At 39.8% G+C, this 21,517-nt stretch overlaps 1 protein-coding gene across 4 annotated transcripts in view; it reads left to right on the forward strand.

The window, feature by feature from the left end:
* Positions 1-20,554, forward strand: part of ST6GALNAC3 (ST6 N-acetylgalactosaminide alpha-2,6-sialyltransferase 3) — a 597,866-nt gene extending 577,312 nt beyond the window's left edge. For 3 of the 4 annotated variants that reach the window (XM_067726609.1, XM_067726603.1, XM_067726604.1), the window contains 2 exons: positions 17,135-17,242; positions 18,306-20,554. In XM_067726609.1, coding sequence (XP_067582710.1) covers positions 17,135-17,242; positions 18,306-18,492 — 295 coding nt within the window. In that variant the 3' untranslated portion in view covers positions 18,493-20,554. The remainder of the gene's footprint in view (positions 1-17,134; positions 17,243-18,305) is intronic. The other variant, XM_067726606.1, reaches the window with a different exon arrangement.
* The last annotated feature ends 963 nt before the right edge of the window (positions 20,555-21,517 follow it).

The raw sequence follows: 21,517 nt of genomic DNA on the forward strand, positions 1-21,517 counted from the left end.
AAACAGATGTGAGAGGTGACGTGAAGAGTTAACACAACCCAGTAACTAACGGGACACGAAGGATGAGGAAGAGGACAGAGTCGAGGGTGATGCACATATCCTGGAGAATCATGGAGCCGTCATCCAAACAAATAAATTAAACAAGATAATTCAGGAGCTGGAGCCATCTACTCTCTGACATCTTTCTTGGCTGCGTAATATCACCATTAATTCTCGAACTATGAATGGAAGGAAACAGTACTCACAGCACCACAGTTGCGAGCACTTAGGTTTTCTTCTCTTGCAATGTGCAAATCAGCAGCTGCCGGCTTGTTTTAGAAAGGCTTCTCAATAAGGCTGGGCACTGTCTCATGCATGAATCCTGTTAGCAGCATACTAGTTATGGATGATTGCTAGCCACAAGCACAGCCCGAAGTGAATGGCAAATGCTCTTACAGTCAGCGTGGCTCAAAGAAGTGGCAGGTCCAGAGCCATTTAAAAACTGGAAAGTGGCCTTCTGATAAATAAAACAGCACTTCTGAGGCCGAACATAATTGAATGAGCTCTGTGCTGACAGGAAGACTGAGGAAGCTTTTCCTACGGCGTCAGTATGCAAATGTCACTTTCTGGACTTTGTTGATTGCAAAACTGGAGGCAACAGTGGCAAGAGGGGTGCCTGATGGCAGCCAAAATCAGGGAGGAAAGAGACTTCCCTGTGCCTGTAGAATGACCTAAGACATTAATTGCCACAAGATTCCATTAAGCATGTGCTTTATGACTACAGGAAGGTACAAATGACACTTAATTTTCTGAGAGTTTGCTTTGCAGTGAAAAATTCAAAAGACTAAAATTAACTTAGGTAAATTGATATTTTACCTCATGATTTCAGGAATTTAACAGTGAATACACCTCTTGATGTTGATATGTCTACTGTGGGTCCAATAAATTACAAAAACACATCTTCCCACCTTTTGGAGCCCCATCTTTGTTTATTCTCCTTTCTTTGGCATGCCATGTATGGCCACCGCTGTGCTATGATTTGTTATTTATAAAAAATACAGAGCACATTTCAATCCTGATAGATGAAATCGGAATTTTGGCTGAGCTGTGGGTCAACTGACTAAAAAAAGGATTTTAAAATTTGATTCTATCTCAATTATAAGATAATAAGAGCTGGGGATCTAATGCACAGCATGGTGACTATAACTAACAATAACGTATTATATACCTGAAACATTTTGAGAGAATAAGTCTTAAATGTTATCAACACACACACGTATACGTGTGCACACACACACAAATTGTAATAACATGAAGGGATGGAAATGTTAGCTAACCTTATTGTGGTGATCATTTTGCAGTGTGTACATGTACCTAATCATTATGTTGTACACCTTAAACTTTCATATGTTATGTGTCATCAATATCTCAGTAAAGCTGGGGGAAAACCTGATTCTGGAGGTAAATCGATACAAGGGGTACATGTGAGGTTTACCAAATTTTGCATGGTGATTTGGCTTGTATCTCTGACATGTGGTATATCCTTAGACATATCAGTAAGTACCTCTGTTACATCATCAATGAGAAAACATTGGTAAACTGTTTAAAATTCCTTGGGGGAAAAATGTTAGCAATTTCTACTTAGGAACAGCCTGCCTTCCAAAAATTATTCAACTAAGTTGGACAAATTGAGCGCCTAATGTGTGCCAGACATAGTTATTAAGATGGGATCCATTTATATACACACAATGGAATATTATTCAACCCATAAAAAAGAATGAAATTTTGCCGTTTGCAACAACATGGATAGAACTTGAGGGTATTAAGCTTAGTGAAGTAACTCAGACACAGAAAGACAAATACTGTATGTTATCATTTATATGTGGAATCTAAAAAATAAAATAAATGAGTGTATCTAAAAAAATAGAAGCAAACTTACAGATATGGAAAACAAATTAGTGGTTACCAGTGGGGAGAGTCAAGACAGGGGTATGAGATTAAGAGATACAAACTACTGTGTATTAAATAGATAAGCAACAAGGATGTATTGTACAGCACAGGGAAATATAGCCATTATTTTGTAATAAGTTTAAATGGAGTATAATCTATAAAATATTGAATCACTATGCTGTACACCTGAAATTAATATAATATTGTAAATCAACTATACTAATCAATTATACTTTAATTAAATAAATAAACAAACTTTTCAAAAAAGTCAGGATACCTTTGCTTACCAGCATTCCTTCACTGGCAAGTTTCCAGTCAGTTTGCAAGTCAGCTCTTTATAAATTGGGACATATTTTCCTAAAGAAACAAATTTTAAAACAGTGATTAGATTCTCAGGCCATCCTCAAAAGCTAATTTAATTCATAATAAAGTGGAACTCAACTTCTAATAGAATCCTCAAACCTAACAAACATTTATAGCAGTGATTTTCAACCCTGGCTACACACATCGCATTATAATCACCCAGGAACCCCCCTTTTTTTTTTTAATTTTTATTAAGTACGAATACCCAGACTATACTCCCAGGACAATAAAATCAGAATCCATTATCAGTAGCAGTGGTGGTAAATGGAGCTTGGGAAAAGGTGCAGAGGATGGAAACAATGCCTCTAGGGAGAGTGGGATCAGGGCTATGGCTGGGAAGTGAAGCCAGGACTCTGGGTGTAGAGAGTGGGATCCCAGTACTGCATAGGAAGAAAGATGCCCCTGGGAGAAGGAATAGAATGTGGAATCACAATCATCACATCAGAGATTTGGGCCTCTGATGACAGTAAAGAGTTTTTCCAGAGTGGAAAAATGGTGGAAGTGTCTAGAATATTCAGCCTAGGAGCACAAGGATTGTGGCTGCAAAGATGGAGAGGGAGCTGGTCGACATCACTCACCAGTTCCCTTTAACCAGTTCATAAGGAAAGAAGGCAGCTTCCTTCAACCTATTTTCTTATTTTGGGGTGAAGCTTTCACAAAATTTCATGCCTCATATTTCCCCTCTACAAAAAACAACTATGTATTTCTTTTCATCCTCTTGGCATGATTATGGACACAAGACTAAGCAGGGGTAAGGGGAAGAGAGAGGAATGAGGGGAAGCCAATCCGTGGGCTCCAAAAATAGGAGCGATTCTGTTCATCTACTGCTGCTGTTCGAAAGCCTTCAGAGTTCAGTAGCTCTTCTCGTCACTTCTTTGCAGCCCCTTTAGTCAGAAACATGGGCATACACTGTTATCATCAGCTGGTGAAAGCAAATATGCAAGGTGGAGGATCTTCTCAACTGTTTTCCTGTGTCCTCATTTTTATAGCTAGGCGTGGAGATTTCTGACATTTTGTGACTGTTGCAATGTAGGAAAATCTGTGGAGCTAAAAACATTCTCATGTTTCAGTCAGATGCTCTCAAATAAGAGGAATTTTCTAAGTTCTATTCTGCATTTCTCCTGGCATCTTCTAAGATATATTGCTTTTGCTCTGTGTTCTAGTTCGCACTTTATGAAATTTTGTTTACTCTGGATCAACAATATTACTGGGCTTAATGTATATACAAAACAGAAACTGGCTCACAGACATAGAAAACAAATTTTTAATTACCAAACAGGTGAGGGAGGGGGGAGGGGCAAATTAAGGGTAAGAGATTAACACATACAAACTACTGTATATAAAATAAATAAGCAACAATGATATACCCTATTGCACGGGGGATTATACCCATTATCTTGTAATCACCTTGTAATAATAATTGTATAATGGAATATATATAATTTACAAAACACTGAATCACTATGCTGTACACCTGAAATTAACACAATATTGCATATCAACTATACTTCAATAAGGAAAATAATTACTGGGCTAGAAGAATTCCAGAGTCACATGAAAGTTATCTCTTCTGATTGGAAGAGTGGAATTATTGCCATTACCTTTTCTCTGATCAGAAAGATCGTCCTTAGATAAAAGGACCTTGTACAGGAGAAGTTTTGGTATGGGGAGGGTGTGCACAGAAGGACTTCACAGGTACAGATTTACCATAAGCAGCAGACACACAGGTCGTTTCCCCAGATTGCCAGCCAACCTGTGTATCAACGCTATGGGAAGACATACCTCCATGAAAGAAATTCTTTCCTTCACTAGGCAAGGAATCTAGCTCAACTGGAAAATCTGGATAGCTTTCAAACCCTATCCCATCTCAAGAATAGAGAGAACAGTGGATTTCTTAGGACTAAAATTCCTGGGCAGAATTAAATTGGAATAACATTCTACCTTAGTGGACAATCATCTTGTTTAATAGGTGAGACACCATGAGCTTTGACTGTTTCAAGGAAGATTCCATCACTAAGTCACCTGAATTCGGGTGTTCTTCTGGCGCAGACAGATGCCCCTCTTAGGAATCAGCTGGTACTGGAGTAGAAGAACTAGATAAGTGTCTGTTTGACACATTGATGATAGACTATAATTTGGCAAAGGTATTGTGTATAAGGTAGTCAATGAATCTCAGCCTATTGGAAAAATGACAAATAAAACCTCCTTCTCTAAACTGGAGACTAAAATTATCAGTCCCTGAAGACCCATATGTCAGTTGTTACTTCTGACCTTTTCTAATTGAATTATCCTTCTAATTGAATTATCTTTAGTGAGCCAAATAAAAACAACTTTAATAGACGGGGATGATGGGGGTACAGCTTAGCTTTGCCTATTGAAAATAAATATTCCCCTCAAAATAATTTATTTCAGGATTTATTGAGCCGTGTAACTCAGAATAGCGATAATAGATTCAGATAGACAGGAAGTGGCAGAAAAATTGGTCTTTCTTAATCAGAAGAAGGTCAGTGCTGCTTTGTATTTTTTTTAATTTCAGTTGTATGTGTAGCTGGCTGCTTGGCTGTGGACGAAGGTGGTTTAGTGATGATCCCAGTGATATTGGAGACCTTAGCATCAAGCATGGATACCCAATTCTCCTTCAATGGGGTGAAACCACCTCAAGTCTCTGTCTTAAATCCTTGTTAAATCCTGTCTTAATCCTTTTCAGTTGTTTAAAAATTATTTTTTAAATTCTGAAGCTGTGTGTGGTGACGAATGATAACTAGATTTATTGTGGTGATCATTTCGAAATATATACATACAAATGTCAAGCATTATGTTGTACACCTGAAACTAATACAATGCTGTATGTCAACAAGGGCTCATTTTTGTCAGAAGCAAGTTTGAGTCTGATTCTGTGCTAGAACTATTTCTAAAGGAAAAGCTTGGTTTAACTCAATTTCCAGTTAAGTCAAAAAGCTAAGGGAGGGCTTCCCTGGTGGCGCAGTGGTTGAGAGTCCGCCTGCCGATGCAGGGGACACGGGTTCGTGCCCCGGCCCAGGAGGATCCCACATGCCGCGGAGCGGCTGGGCCCGTGAGCCATGGCCGCTGAGCCTGCGCGTCCGGAGCCTGTGCTCCGCAACGGGAGAGGCCACAACAGTGAGAGGCCCACGTACCGCAAAAAAAAAAAAAAAAAAAAAAAAAAAGCCAAGGGAAAGTGAGTCCTTTCTTTTCTCTTCTAAAAACTTCAAGTAGCAGGAAAAAGTCTTTTATCTATTTAGATATTCTCCTACCTGATTACAATCTTTCCTTTTTTTTTTTTCTCCTTAGTCTTAGGGAAATATATGCAGAGGGAATTGCTGATAAGAGAAATAGGAGAGAAAGCCAAAACCTTCCTTTAATTACCTTTATCAGGTTAGCAGGGAACAGGCACCTATGCCTTAGGTAGAGACAGGTGATTAGCATTCAGAATACTGAAGACCACATCAATTTAGGAAGGGCATGATTTCAAGATAAGTTGAAGGGTAAGTTAGAAAGAAGCAACTTATTTAAGCCTAAGTATAGGACTTGGATCAGATCAGATAGTGATTGTTAATAAGAATTAAGGATTCAGTAGAAGCAAAGCCCCTATTTATACCTAGAGTATTAAATAGACTCATTATGTTAGAAAGGATCTTGGAGGTCAACCAATCCAACTTCAAATCTTTGGTTGCAAGGAACAGATGCCTCCTTCAGCTGACACAAGCCGAAGAGGACAATTTATTAAAAGGTTGCAGAACCTAAGGGCTGAAAGGAAGCCATGCCTGGGGAATGAAGTAAATCTAGGAACTTGATCTTTATTTTCAGGACTTACCCCTTCCTCCCTCCCTCCCTCCCTCCCTCCTTCCCTTGTCCTTTCCTCCTTTCTTTCGTTTCTTTTTTTTTTTTAATTAGAGTATAGTTGCTTTACAATGTTGTGTTAGTTTCTGTTGTACAGCAAAGTGAATCAGCCACACGTATATGTATATCCCCTCTTCCTTGGATTTCCTTCTCATTTAGGTCACCACAGTACATTAAGTAGAGTTCCCTGTGCCAAACAGTCTGTTCTCATTAGCTATCTATTTTATACATAGTAGTGTATATAGAGAAACTGTCATACAGAGTGACGTCAGAAAGAGAAAAACAAATATCGTATATTAACACGTATATGTGGAATCTAGAAAAATGGTAAAGATGAACTTATTTGCAAAGCAGAAATAGAGACACAGACGTAGAGGACAAATGTGTGGATATCAAGGGGGGAAAGGGGGGTGGGATGGATTGGGAGATTGGGATTGACATATATACCCTTTATTTCTTTTTAAAGTTAATGTACATATCTACATCAGTGGCCTAAAGCTATCGTTTGAACATGGCCATGGCTGAAATTCTAAAACGTGTTTTGAATGGTAAGGCTATAAACACAAATCTATAAAGTGGTGATAATAACTCTTTGCCAAAATACAGCTAGACATTCATAATCTCTCTAACATGGATTATGTTACTATAACTACAATTACAGAACTTCAGTGATGAAAGACCCTAAGCCTGCCTAGGTCAATCCTCTTATTCTGCCACCAAAAAAAAAAAAAAAAATGTGGCCCTAGAAGAAGCAACATGTTCAAGATTGCCTAGAGAGTTAACAATAGAACCAGAAGCATTGAGGTCTTTTGATGACTGCTCTATTAGACATGTGATACCTCCTCAGGCAATACTGAGAATGACGGTAACCAAGAAAGAACTTAGTTAAGAACCTGATTTCTCTGATATGACTGTCTTTGGGCAAGTACTTTATATCTCCCCAAACCTTCATTTGTATAGTGGGATATTAATACTCCCTATAGAATGGGGTTGTTGTGAGAATTAAATAAAATGACCTATGTACAGCTCTTGGTACAATGCCTAGTACATATAAATGCTCCATAAATAATAGCAGTTATTATTTATCAAAAAATGTTTACTTAGCTTTTTGCTGCATATCAAATAACCCTAAAACTCAGTGGCTTACAAGAACATTTATTTAGTAGTATTCACAGGTCTGTGATGAGCTATAGCTCTGCTAGGTTAGCTGAACTTGGCTCTAGTTTTGGGCTCGTATCTGCGTCACGGGACCCAGGCTGAAGGAGCACCCTCTACCTGGGATGTGTTGTTCTCATGACGGAGGGAAGAAGTGTAAGAAATGGGAACCATGTGACACTTCTTAAAATCTCCACTGAGAACTGTCTCAATGTTCACTTCTACTTATGGTCCACGGGTCAAAGTAAGTCATTTGGCCAAGCCTAAAGTCGTAAGGCAGGAAAGTTACTGACGCATGAGCAAGCCATGTTCAAGGAGGAGACAATCTATCACAGGAAAGTTGACAGAAAATCTATTGTTTTTGAGACAAGGGCCTCTATGGTAGCTTGAATAGTCTGAAACTAGAACCCACACAGACTATCCGTAATACCTCACGTCCTCAAAATTATGGGCCATTTAGGAAAACCGGAGATCCAGGGAAGGCAACAGTTACTCAGAGTGGAGGTTAGGTGTTAGTGTACATAGTGTAATCCCTTCTCCCAGAAGCTTCACTGGGTAAAGGAGATGTTACTATGGAAGTCATTTAGCTCAGCATTTCTAGACCAGAAAGGTATTTCAAAGGGTTCATGTCCTTAAAGCAGCAGTGGTATCCATTTTCATCTCCAATTAAAAAAACAAAACAAAACAAAAAAAGCAAACTCAGTAAATTAAATGTTTTTGTAAAAACTGTTTCCCTTTTAAGTGGAACAGGTTGTGAGCCTTCAGGTGTGTACTGAGGAAGTCGGCTTGGAGACTACGTGGAGATTAGATGAGTTTGCTCCTGCCTTGTAACTTAGTTTATAACACAGATGAACACCACTGGGTACCTCCAATAGCCTCACACATTTTTTAATTGTTTTTATTCTTAGTCATATATTGTTAACACTTTTCTCAGTTCTGAATTAATGAAGAATTTAATGAGGAAGAAAAAGTATAATTCTGCCAATGTTCCCCCTAGATACTTTTCTCCAGATCCATAAATTTCCTTCAGCTGAAAAAACTAGCTATACAGAATATCCAGATATCTCTAATATTTCAAAACATAATGTAAGGGGAAAAAAATAAGTCAGTGTTACTTATGCATCCTGTCTCTAACCAATAATTTATTATGGAAATTAAGCACTGATGATGCTTTGAGGTTTCTTCCAGATTAGAGGACAGACCAGAGCTACCCTGTATTCCCGTTAGTCTCATTCCTCAAGTGCAGCTGCACAGCCCATTCCCTCTGCCTGAAAGGCTCTCCTTCTGCTCCTTTTTCTGCCTGGTGTGCTTCCTTAGCCTTAATCTGCAGCTCAGCTCTCAAATCCTACCTTCCCCAATTCCCTCCAGCGACGTCTGTTGCTCTTCCCTCAGTACTCTCATAGCACTCACAGGGGAATTGATAACCCTATTTTTGAAAATAATCATCGAGTCTGTCTCCCTCCCTTGACCCTGATTTGAGATCAGGGGCAACTTGGTCTTTCCAGTGCCTGGCGCAGTGCCTCACACTTACAGTGCACCCAGCGAATCTTTCTTGAAAGGACGAGGGAATCAAAGCTTTATAAGATTAGAAACAGGAGAAGTCATGGGGAGAGCATTTCAGGAAGAAGGAACATGTACACAAGTCAAGAGAAAAAAAAGACAGAGGCTGACACATACAAGATGTGCTAAGGAGTCATAAATGGACCCATGTGACTAGACATGGGAGTTCAGGAAGAGAAGTCCTGGAAAATACAGTGGGAGGTCAGGTTTGTCAGGGGAGGGCCCTGAGAAGTACCCATTGCCTTAGTCTGCTTGGGCTGCTGGAACAAAATACCATATACTGGGTGGCTTAAACAACAGAAATTCATTTTCAGATAGTTTTGGAAGCTGGTGGTCCAAGATCAAGATGCCAACATGGTCAGTTTCTGGTGAGGACTCTCCTTCTGGCTTGTAACCTTCTTGCTATGTCCTCATATAGCATGAAAGGAGAGAGCTCTGCTGTCTCTTTCTCTTCACATAAGGGCAGTAATCCCATCAGTAGGGCCCTACCTTCATGACTAATTACCTCCCAAAGGCCCCATCTCGATACACCATCACAATGGGGGGTTAGGGCTTAACCATATGAATTTGGAGGGGATACAATTCAGCCAATACTGAATGGTTATGGAACCAGTCCTGCCTTAATGAAGTTGCCCAAAGAGATCTCCACTATCCATCCTTGCCATACCTGAGGTTCCATTGGTTCATTTAAAAAATTGAATGAAATCCCAGAAATCAACTTTTCCAGTTGAGAGGGCTTTAAAGCCCAAGGGTAAAAGCAAAATAACCTTTTAATTTCTGAGATGAATGAAAAAAGTAAACTTTGTGAGTGGTATCTGCTATTTCTACAGCAGTCATAAATCATATCTTTGGGAGCTATACTATTTTACTTTTAAATGTACATTTTGAAAAGAACACAGTCATTTCTTATTATGCTCCTTTTGTACAATTTCATTGCATGCGTCACTAGTCATAGAGTCCTGTTGATTCTACGGCAAGAAAATTGTTCGTTATATTTACAGTCCAAGAGCCTACTGATTAGCACAGGCATTTTGCATTAGCGGACTGGGATGGTAGTACAGTCCTCTAAGATTTATGGCTTTCTCCATTTACCCATGGTCCATTTTTCATTATTTTCCAGGCCTAGATCCTTTCATTTGGTGCATTCTCTTAGGAGTCATCCACAGTATGATGTTTTTATCCATTTGAAAAGTTTATGTCCATTTGCAAATGATTCAAGCCAAGATGGGGAGTTCTGCCGCCTGATTTGCAGAAAGTTGTTGCTGCCTAAAGATTTGCTGGGCATGTCCCATTGACAGATAGTACCAATATACAGTGTTAATACAATGGGCCAACTCCAGAGTATTACCATAGCTCCCGACTGTCGAATGACATACAAAAATATATGACTTGGGGACAGCTGAAATTGCTTCCACACTTTGAGCTCTCCTTTCATTAGACTGGTTCACAATATTAGATTGAATCCCAAGGTGCTACTGTTAATCACCAGCTGTTTTTCTTGGCCAGTCTCTTTGTTTAAATGTATGCTTTCATTATCCATGTGCTTTTGAAAAAAAATGGGGGAAGAATGCTTTTAATTGAATAATCTGTATTCTGTCAGGTATTCCGTCTCCCTAGGAAGGTATATGGAAACTTACTTTCTATTTTTATTTATCCTGCCAGTATAGTATAGTGATGAGAGAACTGAGATCCAACAGTGTTAAAACAAGACATGAAATGTTGATTAATTCTTTTATAAAATTTCCTTTTTGCTCCTGAGTATAGCAGATTTCAGAAACTGCTGCCAATGTCGTGCTGTCCAATAAATCTCCATTGTTGGGAGGGTCTGGATCTTCTCTGGGCTTTAATAAATGATTATTATGTTTTTGAAATTTTCGCTTGGAATGCCCCAGACCTTGTTTGCATTAGCTCATGAAAGAAATGAATTAGAAACAGTAGGACCAAAGGCCCCCAAAGGAACTATTCCATGAAGAAGAGGCAGGCACAGAGATGGAGGCAACTGGACTCTGCATCCTTGTTCCTTGACACTTGTTTCCCTTCCTCATTGTACGTCCCCCATTGCAGGCTACGACCTGCCCTTTGGGTTCAGGCCAAGTGAATTTGCTGATTCCTAGGGCTGTGTTGAAAGATAAGATAATAATTCAGTATTGAGCAAACCTGAATGGCTTCAGATAGACTTGTCAAGAAGGAGAAGGAAGTAAGATGCTTGGCTGGTGAGGAAAGCCAGTGGGACAGTGAGAAGCCAGACTGGGAACTGTAGATAAGGAGAGCCTGGAGAGCCTGCATTTGGGGTCAGAGACATTCCCATGGCAAACCCCCCTGAGCCAAAGACTATACACCAGGGAGTCAAGAAGTCTACTGCCCTCTTTGGGCTCAGGGGAGCTTGGAACAGAGAGGAATCTGGTGAAATGTGAAAGAGAACTTATTACACAGGACATACCCCACAACAGAGAACTGTCTCATTTAAAATAGGCCGAGGACTTCCCTGGTGGCGCAGTGGTTGAGAGTCCGCCTGCCGATGCAGGGGACGCGGGTTCGTGTCCCGGTCCGGGAAGATCCCACATGCCACGGAGCGGCTGGGCCCATGAGTCATGGCCACTGAGCCTGCGCGTCCGGAGCCTGTGATCCGCAACGGGAGAGGCCCACGTACAGCAAAAAAATAAATAAATAAAAATAAAATAAAATAGGCTGAGATTAAAAAATCGTAATATAGAGAAAGTGCTATTATTTTGCCCATCAAAGTATAAGCTTCTTGAGTTCAGAACCCAAGTCACTGAGCTAATGGTGCTCAATAATTAGAACATCTTGTGAATAGATAATAAGTTCAATGTAATTCAGTTTTCTTTTGAAAAGTAACCATTTCTGTGTCCTCAGTTCCTCTCCTGAAATTATCCCACAGGGAAATGTCACTCACTAGAAAGTTTCAGCTTGCCAGGCAATAGGAAAGAAATGCTTCATAATATGTTTCCAGAAAGGAGAAGGTGAGGGAGCATGCTCAGAAGCAAGCGTGCAGGTGAATGAAGGATGCTGACAGCCACAAATATTGAGACTGTTAAAAATAAGGCCAGCATGACAGACAACGAATCCTTGTGGCCACGTGATGGCCTTTAGACATCAAGGAACAGGGGTAAACATCAAGGGGCATGGTAGCTTATATTTTATTGGTAATAAACTAGATGAAAGATCATATTTTAAATGATATGCCTTCAAGCATGTGCTACATCAAGGTGTTGACAACATCATTTTTCCAAGAGATGAGCAAGTAAATTTAAGTAGTTTCCAAGTGGTAACTATCTTGATTACCAAGGAGCAGTGGGATGCAAAGCTTGGCCGGTGGAAACAAATGATTGATAGCTTCCTTTTAACACTCCTGCCTTTATTTTCCCCTGCATGGCTCATTATTCTGCTGCAGTAATTTAAGCTTTCTTATTGTACTGAATTAGGGGCTTAAATTCTCTTATCATCCCTATGGGAATCTTGATTGTTTATTTGTAGATGACAATAATTGTTTTTATCGATCCCCAGATGTGGAAGGTATAAAAAGTGCCATGGCTGATGGCCAGCTGGTACATAGTGTTGCGTGCATGAGTGACAAATTACAAGACAATATTTGGTCCCAGAAGAGACCCTTTTAGAATTTTTTTAAGGCATCTGATGGTTATCACTAGGTCTCTCTAAGCTGAAAAACATAAACAACTTCATGTACATCAGCTCAAGTCTTTTTGTTATTGTTTTTATTGAACCTCCAAAGGTCTCCTAGGGTGTATAATTTATACTTCCTCCTTTCTAGTACACCCACACAGCAGGAGAGTTTAGAAATGGTGCAGCTACAAGAATTCCCAGATACAATGCCATCCAAGCCAGTGAATTCCCTTAGGGACCCAGATCATCAGGACATTTATTCAGAAGAATTCCTGTATTAATCCAGCAGCTGCCATTATTCCACTGCAAGTATCGTTATATAGACATTAGCTCTGAGTATTTTGAGAAGAAACCACTTTGCTAGCCCCAGCAAGTATTATCGGTAGGAAACCTCACACGATATCACATCCCAAATATATCAGAGGCACCAGGGAAAAAAATGCAACTGTCTAATTAAGTGCTGTTTGTAGGACAGGGCACTTGGGCAGTATGAACCTCCCAGTCTGAATCAAATGCAACACAGCTTGCTTGAAGAGCTTTTGAGCTAATGATTATGATGTCTATCCAGAAACAAAATAAATTAGGTTAGGCTTAAAAGTAATAAACAATCAGAAATGTAAAAATTTCCTTATTAGGTGGTGAGGTGGAAAGATCTTTGACCGGATGCCAAACCCTGAAATTCCTGACCCTCTTTTCCTGTGGTAAAGAGAAGATAAATATGTAGAGAAATCACTTTGACAGTTGTACCCTATGGGGTTCTGTTCTGAAAGCTTGGCTGTTGAACTCTCAGACATGAATATCTGGGCTGGATCAGAGTGAGCCAGCGGAGCTTATTTTGCAGAGGAGGGAGGGGTCCATATGTCACACAAATGATCCCCCCTTTGTTCCAGGGCTCTAATATTACTTTGGTCCTTGACAGCAACTCCGTGGAGGGACTGGCTCCTGGAGAAATGCATAAAAAGAAAAACAATTTGCCCTAATTTAGATTTTTTTCTCACTCAAATTAAGCTTTACCCTCAATGCTATGGCTGTGCCTTTGGTCTTAGCCATTCCAACACCTTCCATGAGCAATCGTGTGAAAGAGGAAAAGATGGAGCTTCTCCCTCCAAAATTTAGTGACTGTAGCCACTACCATTGCCAGGTAAAACTGTATACCCTTTCTATATACACCCCAGGCATTTAGTGGCATGCCCATCACACAAGTGTGCGTTAAATGTGACCTGATCAATTAATATGCTTGTTAATTACCCATCCAACACACATGGAACATGGAACTGCCAAAGGGCTAAAGAATAAAACAGATTGACCACTGAAGGTGATGATTGCAGAATCATTTGATTTTAAAATTAGAAGAAACCTTAGGTAGGACTAGTTGAACTATCTCACTTTAGAGACAAGGAAACAAAGATGACCCTAAGAGGCCAAATAAGTTGTCCAAAGCTTGACATTTGAGTAGTGGCACAGCTGGATTGGGAAACCAGACATTCTCACTTCTGTTCTGTACTGCACTTGGTACTGACTCTGAAACTCCACTTTGTTACACTGATTGTGACTAATTGTGTTAACATGTGTGCCTCCCTCCACTAGACCGTGTGCTCTTTAAGAAAATATCCCATATTCATCACCAGCTCCTAGCAGAGTCAGTGGCATATAATAGGATCACAATGAATGTTTGTTGAAAAAAAATGAACAAATGGGTGAATATGTGAGACCTGTCTTTTCTCATCATGTGCAAATAGATGCTGTAATTTTTAGTGATCTCTACTAGTGCTTGGTCAGCCTAGTAAGGAAGAAGGATAGAGAGGATTGGAAGGTAGAAAAAGTAGAAGGAAAAGGCAAGAAGAGGGGAAAAAATACAATTCAGCAGGAATAATAACTGGAAAAAATCAGTACATAGATAAAATTTCTAGTTTCGATTTGGGAGCTTTTAGTCAAGACTCTGTTCTTCTGATCTCTCCCAATTTTCAAATGACTTTTTAAGCAGATGATGCTTTAAGCAGGTCCCATCATCACTGTTCCTCCTCAGACCCCAGAATGCAGGATTGACTGCAGGTTCCATTCTCTTCTAAACCAGCTTGCTCTTTTGTGTCTTCCCCTTCCTGTGCTGTGTCTTCCCACCCATTTGGCACCTGCTCCTAACCCATGCTGCTGCTAGTGTTCCTATCACAGAGGAGAGTGCATGTAACTTAATGGGATCCTGTTTCTGGAATGTTTTCCATTTAGAAGACACACCGGGAGATACAAAGGAAGTCAATTTACATAGCGGCATTTCAGACTCAGTGACAAATAGGCAGAGGGGGTGGATATAAATGCTCTGGGTCTGTTTCTTCTTCCAAATCAACCAAAGTCGATGAAAATAAAGGTTAAAAATCCAGTTATCAACCCCCACTGTGTGTCTGAAATGCTTGCCTGTTTTAAGTGATTTGATACCAAGTGGTGCCTGTTTAAAAAAAAGAAATCAGGGCTTCCCTGGTGGCGCAGTGGTTGAGAATCTGCCTGCTAATGCAGGGGACACGGGTTCGAGCCCTGGTCTGGGAGGATCCCACATGCCGCGGAGCAGCTAAGCCCGTGAGCCACAACTACTGAGCCTGTGCGTCTGGAGCCTGTGCTCCGCAACAAGAGAGGCCGCGACAGTGAGAGGCCCGCGCATCGCGATGAAGACTGGCCCCCGCTTGCCACAACTAGAGAAAGCCCTCGCACACAAGCGAAGACCCAACACAGCAAAAATAAATAAATTAATTAATAAACTCCTACCCCCAACATCTTCTTTAAAATAAATAAATAAAATTTAAAAAGGAATCAAAAGATTCAGGGTCCTAATTGTAGCACACTGATGGCTTGGTCCTGAAGAACGGCAGCAAGGATATTGGACATCAGTGGGAACAATTACTGGCTGGAGTGCTGTACCAGTGGTGAAGCGTTGGTTTGGAGGAGAAGAGCCGGCCATGTTCTAGTTTACCAAGACATCTAGATGGAAGATAGGAAACATAGTCTTTTTAAGACAGTGGCGCTACTCAGTGGCCAAGCAACCTGGGTGACCCAGATGCCCCTGCGGGGAAAGTTTTAAGCAGATAGGCCATCATCTGTATTGGATGGATTGGGTTGTCTTGGCTAAAGACAAATACGGAGATCAAATATTCCCTTGAACCATTTGGAACTTGACAGAATCCTCCAGTCAGGACTTAACTAATTACTCTCCCCCTTCAGTTACCGTACTTCCCACCTCTTCCTTAAACATACCAAGCACACTCCTCCTATTTGTGAGATGGAACACTTCCTGGGACACTCTTCTCTCATACGGTCTGTTGAGCAAGGGGCATCTGTGGCTTATCACCAGGAGTAGAAGTCCAAACACTTCTGCCCACTGTATCTTGGTATTGGAGTCACAAAAGAAAACACAACACAGTCAAGCACTGGATGGAAAAATGCTATCCTCACACAGAGAAGAGACAGAGCAAGGTCAGGTCTAATAGTGGGCATCGGCCCCCCCACAGCCAGCAGGTCCCTCCCAGCAGCTGACACAGGCTCTTGGCCTGCATGCAACCCTCTTGTGCCACAGAACAAAAGACCCCATCCCCTTTTTAAAGGAGATGGATATAGCAGTGAGGTTAGCCATGTGTCATATGACACTTAAGCAAATGCATACAACTTGACTGTGAAACAGAGAAAGATATTCACACACAGGGTGATAAGTCCGGCACAGGCTGTGAGAACTCCTTGGTAAGGAAGTGTTCCGGGCCCAAGGCCCACTCTTATGTGACCAAGAGGGCGTTGAAAGGCTACCCACGTGAGGCTGCCTTTCCATTACGGCTTACACGGTTTCTTCCCATTCACCCTCTCCCACCCCCTTTTTTCCCAGATCTTTGCTTCTGTTATCAAAAAGGCCTTCCCTGATCAACCTTTATAATATAGCCACCTCCAGATCCAATCCTCTGGCCTGCAGGAAGACAAAAGCCTTGGTTTTTGTGATAATTACTGCATCCACGGCACCTACAATGGTGAGGGGCACAGGGTAGGTGTGGTGTTCAATAACAGCGTATTAAAGAGATTGGTATGATGGGTCTTACAAAGGAAAAGTCTTGTCTCATGATGCCTGGAAAACAGTGAAGGAAGACTTTTCAGATGCTTTCACAGACCAAGTCATTCACCTGCACTGCATCCAATTTTCACTTAGCAAGCCTCAGAGAAAGTGACATGTCCAGGTAAGTAAGATAACACCATTATCACTCAGCTCCCATCGGGGCTCCAAGCAACTTTAGAAAACCTGTCCTCTGATATACAGTACTAATTTGTGTCTTACGGGAAATCAACTAAATTATTTTTCACCTGAAGGGAGCAGGGTTATTTGACTCCAGATATTCACCATTTGGCTTCTCTTCCATACAGCATAGCTTCTAGGCTTAAGGTACTAAGAGTGAGAGCATGCCTATAAATTATTCAGAGATAATTTGAAATAAGTGTGTATCTTTGACAGATTGTCAAGTTTCCTTCTGTTTTTTCCTGATAACAAAGGCTATGTTTTTGATAAAATGTTGCCCGTTTCTCATCACACTTTGCTGTTGCTCTGTGTATGTCTTCTGTGTTGTTTTGTTTTGTTTGTCATTGTTTGTTTTTGTTCCGCCTACAGAGTCCAGTCTGGCTCTTATCTCAGCACGGGTTGGTTTACCTTCATTCTGGCCATGGATGCCTGTTATGGCATTCACGTCTACGGGATGATAAATGACACCTATTGCAAGTAAGATCACAGGAAATTATTTTTATGCATCTCCAATTCTGATATGTTGTCAAAATATCACAATTCATTTTAATACCATAAATCTGAGAAACAGATAAAGCAACAATTATTTCCCAGCATTCTTTGCTGACATGACATTTTATTGTCAGTGCATCAAGTTGTGACTTTTAGGGATGATAAAAAAGAAAAATATTTACCACAGTCTAATGTCAAATGTCAGAAGGAACATTTTTCCCTTAGTCTGAGGCATATCAGGGACTTGTGGCTTGGAAATACAGAACAAGTTCGGTGGTTATTTAATTTGCAAAGTAGGTTTGTCATTTCTGCTGCTCTAATGGTTGATAGATGGCTGTCTACTCAATGGTTGTATTTGATCTTGAAGGACAAAATGTCCTGAAGCCTCAGAGAAGCTGATACCTTAATGAGAATTCCTGGAAATTATATTTCACTACTAAGTGAGTAATCTGCCAGATTGTTATTTAAAATGGGTATGTTTATCCACAGTATATTCCTGCTGGTAGGATAGTTTCTAAGTAGATAATAAAACAAACGTTCCATGCTTCATGAAGGTAATGAAATATATTTCCCTACCAACGATGGGCACAATATAATTCAGAGAGCATTTTAATCATATTTTCAAAATGGTAACTAAGCCACAATCCTCATAATCAAATATTTCTACCCTAACTATAAGCATGATGGAGCACAGATGAACCAAATATCTTACTCTGAAAAATCACTAAGCTTCTTCAAGCTCTGCAAGAGCAATCAGGTTATCCAAAGTTTGTTTCCATTATACACCATTTCCTCCTTCAAAGGGTAGCTATATTTTTGCATGTAATTGGTGTGATATATACATTTTATTTGATTTATTAAGGCACTAAGGATCTGGTATGTCTTCCAAAAAGCTTTTATGTATAATAGCTTTTAAGTGAGTTCATGGACAAGAATCATGCATGGGTTTGCAAGTAAATGCATTTACTGGGCACATAATGGAGTCTTGTAAATGAATACTTCATTCTTCATCTCAGTCTTTCTCTCCTTTTCTTTATTTCTTTTCTAGGACAGAAGGGTATAGAAAAGTCCCCTACCATTACTATGAACAAGGAAGAGACGAATGTGATGAATATTTTCTCCATGAACACGCCCCATATGGGGGGCATAGGTTTATCACTGAAAAGAAAGTGTTTGCTAAATGGGCCAAGAAACACAGGATAATATTTACACACCCAAATTGGACAGTGTCTTGATGTTGGCTTTTCTGACCTTGCCACACCACTTGACATGATCATGATACTGCAACTGTGATGCTAATGATGCTGATGCTGGTGATGATAAAGGCAACAACAATGATGATCAAGTTTCTGTACATTCTCAGATATGGACGGTGATTCTGCCAGTAATTTGAACTTGGGATTTCGTGGAGTGTAGTTGTGTTCATTATGTTCTTTCTGAAGGTTCAACATTTCATACTGCACTTTATAATCTAACTGGAATTGAAATAAAGGCCAGTAACATGACAAGAGTGACCTAAGAAATGGGAAGATTATCCTTCAAGATAGTTGCCCAGGATTCTTGGACAGTGAGTAATTTCCAAAAGCCCTGGGATTTGGTCTCATGAGGCAAGGTTATTGACTCTGCTGTCTGTTGAACCTAAGCAGCTCCACCATCTTGAAGAATGGTTGATTGTCAAACACTGACCCAAGAAATGCTTTCTGGGTACAAGGGTCTTGCCACAGTAACTAGTTGGCCTGGGGGCAGGAAAGGAATCTCTTCCTGACTTACCATCTTCCTACAGTACCTCCTACAGCTAAAGCCTCAGGCCATTTCCTAATTCACAAGGAAGATATGGACATCCTACCCACCGGGATTACTTGACTATCTCAAACACTTCATTCAAAATGAGCTAACTAGCAAATCTTTTTGAACTTCTACTCTCATCACTCCATTCTTACTACCCCCCAAAATATAACTAAACATATTACTAGAATGATCTGTATTAATGTTTAGTTATTTTTGGTTGAGTGCTAAATATTTCAGAAAGCTATTCAACAAGTAAGATACCAACACTGTAGTAACATAGACTGTGAAAACATTCTTAAAACATAACCAAAAGGGTTTACTAACTCTGCTTCAACATCCAACAACACAACATTTTATGCTTTTTAAAATCATGAAACAGGGAAATCAAAGCATATTTTTACATCAATTTGTATCCTACCATACTTCATAATATATATTTGTATATTCAAATTTCTATTTTATAGGCCCAAGATGTGTCTCTCCACACATTTCATTATCATTGCCAAGTGCCAACTGTTAGACATGGAGAGGAAATGATTCCTTGTATTTAATCTGACCAGAGCTTTTGCCTTCTTGGGGTTTATTTTCCCCAAACTGTATCAGTTGCTATACCATAATAACAACAATAATAATGACCTTGATGTCTAAAGTGCTTTGTCATGTAGAGTCCTTTCACATATGCTGTCCCATGTGATGCCTGTGACCACCCCATCAGGCTATTGCTTATGCATTCTGACATATTAGCAGATGATCTCTAATTTGTTAATTGCTACTATATATTCCAGATTGCTCCCCTTCCTAATATTTGTATAGAATAGAGTTTATGTAGACTAGTAACCAATTGATTTCAGTGCCAAATACAATGTATTATATCAGGATTATGCAAAAAGTATCCCAAGGATGGCCCTGGCCATAAACTAGGAATCCTGTGAACAAAAGTACTTTTGATTTTTTTTTTTTTCGTGGCTCTATTTAGGTGGGGAAAAGATGAGGTAGCAGAGACAACAGGAAGAAATAAAAGTAAAGAAATACAGTTTCTCGTCCCCATCTTAAGATTACTTTGTTCTCCATATATTCATTGCTCATTAAATATTAGAGGGTTGATTTGCTGAGAGAGTAGCTGAGAGACCAAAAACATCCTTACCAATGATTCAAAAGACAAAAGCTGGGCTTAACTTACAGCCTGTTTTGGAGGCTGGAAGTGATGATGCATTTCACCTTGGGAGCCCTTTCCAGGTCTCTACCAGTGCTAAGTCCCATAATAGGCTATCTTTAAAATCGTCCATCTTGGACAAAAACCTCTTTCCTGCTTTTTCTACCATTTTAATACCTCAATATTCACATCCATAAAAATGACCAAGTGCCACTTACGTTGTTGGAACTATTATTGTTGTTATTCTTTTGTTGCTTCCTTATGTGATTTTCAGTACTACGTATGCTAGTTTTTGTGAGCTAATGATGGATAGAAATGCCCACTCAAAGAAAAATAAACAGATGAAAATGTCAAAATTGTAATACAGACTGTTTTTCCTCCCTGTTGTGATACAGAAGTTCCACTTTTAAATAAAAAAGAAGTTTGGTTATCAGAGTGTTTCAGGGAATGACATAATGTAATTTATTTAGTTTCCTGGTAAATGGAGGACCAACCCTATTTGTTTTAGCCCTTACTAATGAGAAACTTTGGAAAACATCCTTGCTCTCCTACTTCACTGTCGCGCTCTCTGATGGAGACTTTTACAGAGCCCTGCATCCCTCACTCTATGACAGTAGGTGTGTGTAGAATAGGCAGTGATTCCTTTGGAGTGGTAAGGGGTGCCTCCCCTTCCCTCCCTTTCTTTTTTTTCCTTAACTAAACCCCAACTCTACACTTTTTATTGTTGTCTCTTATCTCTTTTTTTCTAAAATTGAGAAACAAAAACCAGATTATTCTTAACATGGAGACCTAATTGAATGACTCCCAGTGTCATCATCATTTTGATAGAGTCACATGACTTATTTTTCTCTGCATTCTTAATGTTCTCTGCTTCCATTTCCTGTTCTTCTTTATCCTCAGCTTCCTAATGTGGAAATATAAAGTGGAAATTTAAAGTCTAATTTCTCCCATGTTGAGAAATTTTCCATCTAAGATTTACTGATAGAGAAGAGAATGGTAAAGGAGCAATTCAAGGAGAGACCTTTGTAGTGCAAATTTCTGGTCCATTTTCTAGCAACTGAAAGAGATTTCATCCAGCACCTAAACATTGGAAAATTTAACTCATTCATCACTGATATGCATACATCCCAGAAGTTAAGTAATATCTGTGAAAAATAAAAATATTTCAATAGCGTCCAAGGCTCTAGGCAAATGGAGTGTGGAAAATGGCCACAATTTTCTGAAATCAACATAAAAATATGCAAGCTAAAGATAATAAAGTAAACATTATTTTTAATTCTGCAGAATCCTTGATAAAAAGTAAGAAAATTTTAAAGGGG

This window comes from Pseudorca crassidens, chromosome 2 (assembly GCF_039906515.1).
Source record: "Pseudorca crassidens isolate mPseCra1 chromosome 2, mPseCra1.hap1, whole genome shotgun sequence".
Lineage (NCBI taxonomy): Eukaryota > Metazoa > Chordata > Mammalia > Artiodactyla > Delphinidae > Pseudorca > Pseudorca crassidens.